The following is a 7289-nucleotide window of genomic DNA, read 5'->3' on the forward strand; positions in this document are numbered from 1 at the left end:
AGAGGTGGCAGGCAGAGAACTCGACTCCTGCGATACAGCAGGAGCGGGTGGCTGTGCAGCTGATGAAGGCGGCTGGGATGCTACTACAGCTCCAGTGGAATCTGAAAAGGGGGAGAGAGTTATTTAGGGACAGGGGGTCACCTACAGACAGCCCTTCTTCCAGGCACCCACCCTGCTGCTGCAAGGGCTCATAGCGCAGCACCTGCCTGTACCAGACAGACACAGGCCTCCACGCTTACCGCAGCTCCCAGCAGGGCCCTGGGCTCGGTTGCCCCTGACTTGCCCCCCAGGACCTGCCTGCTGGCTCCGCTGCCAGCAGAGCATCTGAACAGGGAGTTTTGTCACCCGTCTCCCACAGAGGCAATGCAGAGCTCCCACTGTGCCTGCCTTGCTCTGCAATGTCCCACTCTGCCCACCCTCCTCTTCATCTTCCTCACCGGCTGGCACGGGCACTGCCTGGCTGCTCTGCATCTTCTTCAGGCTGTCCAGGAGCGAGTTGGTGCTGGCTGGGGCAGGAGCTGTTGAGGCAGGCACAGGCCCTGGGGAGGTCACGGTGAATGCCAGCGGCCTGGACACGGGCGTAGTCTCTGCAGTGGTGCTGGGGACTGCATCTACTGGGAAGGAGCAAGAAATCGGGACCCGCTACTCACTGTAGGGGAATGCCCCCTGGCAGAGCTTCCCCAGCAGGTAGGGAACATCCCACAGCTCCGGTCCTGGGGGACCTCACCCATCGCCCTGGGACTCTGGGGCATAAGCTCTTCTGAGTCTGGATGCACCAAGAGCATCCCCAGACTTGAGGGGACTGGGCAGAACTGGCCCAGGAGCTTCCCCAGCCTGTGCTACACAGACGCCCCCACCGCCCTGCCAGCCCTGGCCCTGGGTTTCTACTCTTTGCCATCCCCTCCGTGTTCCCAGTCCACCCTTACCAGCCTTATCCTCCAAGACTTTGTTGAACCACTGCAATGCCGCCTTCTTCTCCGCGTCCAGATCCTCCGACGTGATGGAGTAGCCCAGCTGAGGTGGTGGGGGCTGCCAAGAGAGAGCAGCAGCTTAGCTCCTTCTCAGGGAAGCAGTCAGGGCCTCTCTGAACGTGTGGTGAAGGCTGGCCGTCGCAAGACCCGTGAAGCAGGTGGTTCTGCCACAGCACGCTACCGCGGAGCTCCAATCCCCATTCATTTTGGCCCCCGGCTTGGCGCTGAGGGCACGGCAGGCCTTCCCCAGGCCATTACCTGGTCCGGCAGCAGGCAGCACAATCACGCACAGCCCACCAGACACTGGGGCTGGGGATAGCGTCACTTCCCACTCGGCCAAGGACGGGGCCTCCTTCCTGAGGGCAGGCAGGTCAGTCTCCCCCCAGCCCTGCAGAAATTGCAGTGAGCACATTCTATCGCCAGAGGAGGGCAAAAGGGGCTGCGAGACAGTGACGTACCAGCGCCAGCTGGTCCCCCCGGCGAGACGACAGCAACTGGATCTTCCGCTTGCGCTTCCCACTGCTCCCCGACACGGACGGTGGGCTCAGGGAATTCTGCTTCTTCCGCACCGGTGTATCCACCACTATAGAAGGAGACAAGTCAGGACCAGCTCTGGATAGAGGAGGCGCTTGGCTTGTACCAATGGGGCTGTCCCTTCTGAGCCCCCTCTGGATGATCCAACTCAGAGGGCAGAGCCAGGGGCATGGCTTTAAGCCAAGGATAAGGCTGCGATGCCCTGGAAGGCAGCTGGCTGCAGCACATCCTGGGGCAGTCTGTTATGAGAGCCTGCTAGGGCCCCGCAGGGCAGCAGCCCCTTCCCACCCCCCTGGATGGTCCTTGCACACCACCTACCCGAACCACAAACCACGCAAGCTGTGTCAACCACAGCTAGAAGCTGTGTCAACCACAGCTAGAAGCTGTGCCATGGGGCCCTATCTGCAACCGGCACAAAGGATTTCCTCTCCGTTTTAGCTGAGGAAGAGTTGGAATAAGCTCAGCCTGGAATTTGATCAAGGTGCTACTTGTACCACAGCAGATATTGCCCTAAAGCTGACACCTGGACCCGTGCTGGCTTGGGAGCCGGTGTTCCCCCTTGCAACCCAGCTCCCAGGCATCCGCTAGCACACTGACACTGTCGCACCCCTTGCTGATCACCTGGAAATCCCTCTAGGGCAGGCACTGAGGCCAGCAGAAGCACCACTGCCTCGGGACCAGCATGTTCCTGGTTTCCAGGCGACACCTCAAGCCAATCCCACCTGCAGACCTCAGCTACCTCCTGTCCCACTGCTTGCTTGTGCCGGTGGCCCATCTAACCCCAGCCCAGAGCTGGAGCCCACCTACGCTCACCTTTCTCTGTCTGCAGCTCCTTGTCCGATTTCACCGGAGTGGAAGTGTTGGAGCGATGCAACTCCTCTTCCCTGCACAAGCATGAGAGAGCCAGTTAGGGTCAACCCCAGGCTCGGCCCTATCCCCAGGGAGCAGGATGAGACCAAACACGCTGAGGACTCCCACCAGCATCCCTGGTGTGGCCTCTGCCAAACAACAGATCTCAGGGCAACAGCCTTGCCCTCACTGCACCAGCCTGAAAGCGGCTTCCGTCAGAGGAGCTGCTCCCCTCCCTGGGACCCCAGCTCGGTCAGGCCGCCAAGCCCCCGCACCCTCCGCAGGACAAGTCAGCCTCAGGGTGGCAGCTGGGGCTCCTGGACAGGAGCTGCTGGCCCTCACAGGTCCCTGGCTTGGACCCACCCTGACACCAGGGCAGGCGGTTGCATTGGTTTTAGTTCTGATGCAAGGCCCTTCTCTGAGCCAGGAGAGAGGAGAACAAGGGCCCGCGCTCCGAGGCAGGCACGAAAATACAGCCATACTGTAGCTCCCATGAATTGATTTTGAGGAGATGGCAAAAATGGGGGCCTGTCTCTTCCCACTGTTTCAGGTCACGCCAATGCCACAAGGCAACATCGCCTCTGTGGCAATCTGAGCCCTTAAACCTCTAACTGGGCCTGGGAGCAGGGCAGGGATGGTGCAGCTCAGCACTGCTGCTGGGACCACAGGGTAACAAGGTGGTGGGGATGCCAGTCGACACAAGGGGGGCTCCCACATTGGTGGATGACCCAGCAACCACATCTCAGAAAGGGGCCTGGACCGTCCCAGCTCCAGCGGAGAGCAGAACTTGGGCACCAGGATGGCCAGGAGGGCAACTGCTCTCTTCCTGGCTGGCAAAGATGAACAGGCGCTTGCCGGGCAAGCGGCTAGTTACCTGGTTTTCTTGAGAGGCCACTCTGGTGTCTGGGAGCGGGAGGACGCGGGGCTGGACAGTGGGGACACGCTCACACCACTTCTCTTCCACAGCTGGAATGCAGAGAGGGACCAGCAGTAACTCAGTACAGGGGTTGGCAGGGAGCACAGCCTCCCATCCTCCTGCTCGCCCACAGATTAAATCCCCTCTCCTGCGGCCGTGGCTAGCAAGCCCAGAGCCTCTCTTGCTTCAGCACTGCTTAACTCCCCTCTACATTCTGTGGAGCACAAGATCTGGCCACCCCAAACTGAACCCACTCTGGGAGCAAGTGGCCTCCAGGCTCGTTACAGCCTGGTTGAGAGGACGGGGAGGACGCTGCTGGTCAGATGCTGACTCCTGCCTTTGTGTAGCACAGGCAGAGTCTGCCCAGCTGCTGCAGACACCCTCAGGTGCGTGGGGCTGCTCTGGCAGGAGGTGCCACCTCCGCACCAAGAGCTTGGAGTGGACAGATCCCACCTCAAGACTCACACCAGCGAGAAGAAACCTTTCCCCACAGACCACAGAGCTCCGTTAGCCATGGCTACATCCCACCACCACGTCTGCAAGCCTGAGCCAGGACGTGAGCAGTATTTTATTATAGCTCAGCAGCTGCTGAGGGGACCTGGGTCAAAGAGGGAGTGCACGGCTCCAGTACTTGCCGGCTCCAGATGAAAAAGTGGCAGCACAGCAAAGTTATTTTGTTGGTTTTTTTTTTTTTTCCTTTCACCTGGCTCTATCCACCCTAGCAGACTGGCCAAGGCTGAGCAGGGAGGGGGGAAAAAACAGCCTCCTTCTTGCTTTGGTGTAAAACAAGCACTGCAGCAGGACAGCTCAGCCTGGGGAGCCCTGCAGCAGCATCCACTGAAGGACAAGTAGTGTCGCTGCCTGCTGCTGCTGGCCCCGCAGCCCACCTAACCCACGAGGAGATGGAACTGCCTGGCTGCGCTGCAGACTCCCCACAGTGCTCACTGCCAGGCACCTGCAGCACTGCTCTACTCACACGAGCCCAGGGGTGGAGTTACGTGGTGCAATCCCTGAGGATCCCCCAGGGTTCTGGCGCGGCCTTTGGCAGGGTGTTTCTTACCTGGGAGAGGCCCCGGCTGGAGCTGTAGGAGCTGGCGATGGCGTTGCGGATGGAGCCAGGGATCCCGCCAGCATACGTATTGTTTAGGGAGCTCATGGAAGAGGTGCGTGACCTCTTGTTTGAGCAGTCATCTGGGCAGTGTGAGACAAGGCTCCTCTTCAGAGAGCCAGGCCTAGAGGAAGTTACAGAAGATTTTATGAGGTCCCCGCCACTCTTGCCCACAGCTCCTTTAAAAGCAGGGCGGGCGGAAGAAAGCAACCCTGCTCTTTCTCACAGCACAGGGCTTGGAAAGCAGCCTTGGCAGTGGCAGAGCCCTTACAGCCACCGGCCTGTGTGCAGGGTGACAGACTGAAGGCATGGCCACAGCTTTCCCCTGAAGCTTGTCTCCGTAAGTAAAAGCCAAGCACCTTTCCCACAGCCCGCAGGCTTTCGGACCCCCCCTCCCAGCCCATAGTGGCTGCTTTTGGCCTGACGGGCACTTACTTGGGTATGAGAGAGGCGGGGGCACCGTTGGCTACCAGCGGCTCAAACGCCGACTGCCCACTTCCACTGCTATCGTGGCGCCTGCAGGAGAGAGGGCAGAAGCTTGTGGCAGTGTGGAGGCAGCAGAGACAGGGGCTGACCCCCAGACACGGCAGAAGGCCCCTTCCAGGCAGGCTCAGCACTGAGAAAGCATAACGCTTGCTTTTTTCTTGCCACCCAATACCCAAGGACAGAGGTTTTCCCCATCCACGTCCTGCTGCGGATTCTCTCTCCACCTGGTCCTGTCCTCACTGGCTCTCACCCTGAGCTGCCTCCTCCCAAGCACCAGCAGCCCCACTAGCCTCCTGCTGGGCAGAGTAGTTTTGACGTAACAAAATCTTTGCTCAAATCCATTATTCTAAGCCAAAACGTTTCAGAGAATCTCAACAGCTCATTTCTGGAAGGGAACTGAGCTCCAAAACTCAGACCTCCTACCTCTTCCTAGCCAGTGCCCTGGACTGTTTGAGTTGGAATCCAAATCCCCCTTCCCACAATGATTCAGTGAAGACATGAAGTCTGAGAGCCATAAAGCAAACCCTGCTGGGAAGCAGAGCTGGAGGTGCACGAGCTGCCCTGTCCCTTAGCCTGAGCACTTCGCTTGAGCTCAGGCACGCTGACCCCACCACACCGGCGATCCAGCGCTCTCCAGCTGATGCAGGCTCCATTCTGCCCTCAAAGGTCGCAGGATTTTCTGCCTACAAGCATTCTTCGTGCTTGCCAGGCTTTAATGCCTTCAAAGTTGGCTTTCCTGGCAGAGCTGAGTATCGACACGTTAAAAAACAAAAAAAGGAAGAAAAAAGCCCAAGCTGATCCTGCCCATGCACCCATCCCATTGTCATCCTGCTCAGCTCTTGCGGGGCTCAGATTCACCAAGCTGAGGTTCAAAGGCAGAGGGAAATCCAGTGACAGAGGAGAGGACTGCATGCCCTGCCACAGCAGGAAGGCAGCCAGTGGCTCCCTGCAAACCGCCTGTGCTCTCAGGGCCATCCCTAGCAGCAGCCCCAGCGCAGGGCAAAGCGCCTGGGCCCTGCCCAAACCGCTCCTCTGTGGTCTCTCAGCTCCCCTGCACAGGCGCAGGCAGGCAGCCCCGGCACGTGAGGGGCAGAGGGGCATGAGGCAAACGGCCTCCATGTACACAAGTGGGAAGGATGAAAAACAGGGGGGGAGAACAGTGAGGCAGTGCTGTGCCCAGGCAGTTAGCAAGGTTCCAGCAGACCTTAGCACCCAGGATTTATGCCATGTCCTTCCTAAAGCGCTGGCAAAGACATTGCACCCTCATTTCTTTGAGCTCAGAGCTGGAAATTGCTGACCATGGCTAACAAAAGCAGAAGATAGTCTCTTTTGTTTACCCTTGGGTTTTTACCTCTTTTTGCTAGCCACAGCACACGAAGGAAGCACGCGGATCTTTTAAAGCGCAATGCTTCCACCTGAGGCTGTAGGACTTGGGGATCCCATCTCTCCTGGAAGCCTGGGGCTGATGGAAGGATAGAGCCCGTGAGCCCACAGCAGATTCCAGCATTTCCTGCCATGTTTCCCCAGCAATGACAGGAACCCTCATGAGGACAGAAGCTGCTTCCCTACCAGGGAGCCCTGCCAGGCTTCCCCAAACCACATCTCAGCCTCTCCCAGCAATGCAGGGGAACACACTTGACCCATGAGCTTGCCCAGGCAAAAACTTAAGCCACGTCCTTTTGATCTCAAGAAGAAAACAAAATCTCAGAGAACTTTCCAACACAGCCCAGAGGCCGGGTGATGGGCTGTGCTTCCTCTCTCTGGTTCACTTCCCGCAGCGCTTTTCCAACCCAGACTCCTGGTCACGCCGGGCCCGGCACACTCTGGGACACATCCCATTTGTCACCACTGCAATGCTAGCCCCATTGACAACCTTCCCACCACACCGGCAGCAACCCGGGCTGCTGGCATGTTACCTTCTCTTGCTCTCCTGGTCATTCCCAAAAGCCTGGTCATCCTCCTCCTCCTCCTCCTCCACAGCCCTCTTCCTGCTCTCCTTGATGGCATTCAGCACGGTCTCTTTTGCACATGGGTCCAGGCTGCTGTTGGCTGGGAAGGCCACGGGCAAGATCAGCTGCTCCAGGCTGCAGGGCAAAGGGAAGCGTTGAGTGGGGTGGGATCCCTGAAGCGAGGTCCCCCCTGCCCCGGCTGCCCTCCAGGAAGCAGGGAGAGGGCTCCCCTGTGACACCCCTCCAGGGGGTGGGGATCACGCCATCCTCCCCAAACGCGGCACGGCTCCGGCCAGGGCCAGAGCAGAGGCTGCTGGGCCGGGAGCAGTGTGCTCGGCCCGGGGGCGGCTCCGGGCTAGGTAACCGGTCCCCCTCCACCCCGTTCAGCCTCATACAGGTATAGTCCCGCAAGCGCTGCCCACGCAGAGGCGCGGCCGAAGCAGGGCCCGGTCCCCACTCCCGTACTCACGCCGGGG

General features: G+C 59.4%; 1 protein-coding gene across 1 annotated transcript in view; it reads right to left on the minus strand.

The window, feature by feature from the left end:
* The window catches only part of POM121 (POM121 transmembrane nucleoporin), an 11223-nt gene extending 4144 nt beyond the window's left edge, over positions 1–7079 (minus strand). The window contains exons 1-10 of the mRNA XM_035900516.1: positions 7075–7079; positions 6781–7017; positions 4814–4894; positions 4331–4502; positions 3229–3320; positions 2319–2389; positions 1430–1554; positions 927–1029; positions 438–611; positions 1–101 (exon numbers count right to left, since the gene is read on the minus strand). Coding sequence (XP_035756409.1) covers positions 1–101; positions 438–611; positions 927–1029; positions 1430–1554; positions 2319–2389; positions 3229–3320; positions 4331–4502; positions 4814–4894; positions 6781–7017; positions 7075–7079 — 1161 coding nt within the window. The remainder of the gene's footprint in view (positions 102–437; positions 612–926; positions 1030–1429; positions 1555–2318; positions 2390–3228; positions 3321–4330; positions 4503–4813; positions 4895–6780; positions 7018–7074) is intronic.
* Positions 7080–7289: the final 210 nt, after the last annotated feature.

Source organism: Egretta garzetta, unplaced genomic scaffold (genome assembly GCF_000687185.1).
Source record: "Egretta garzetta isolate BGI_Z169 unplaced genomic scaffold, ASM68718v1 scaffold108, whole genome shotgun sequence".
In the NCBI taxonomy this organism is placed as follows: Eukaryota; Metazoa; Chordata; class Aves; order Pelecaniformes; family Ardeidae; genus Egretta; species Egretta garzetta.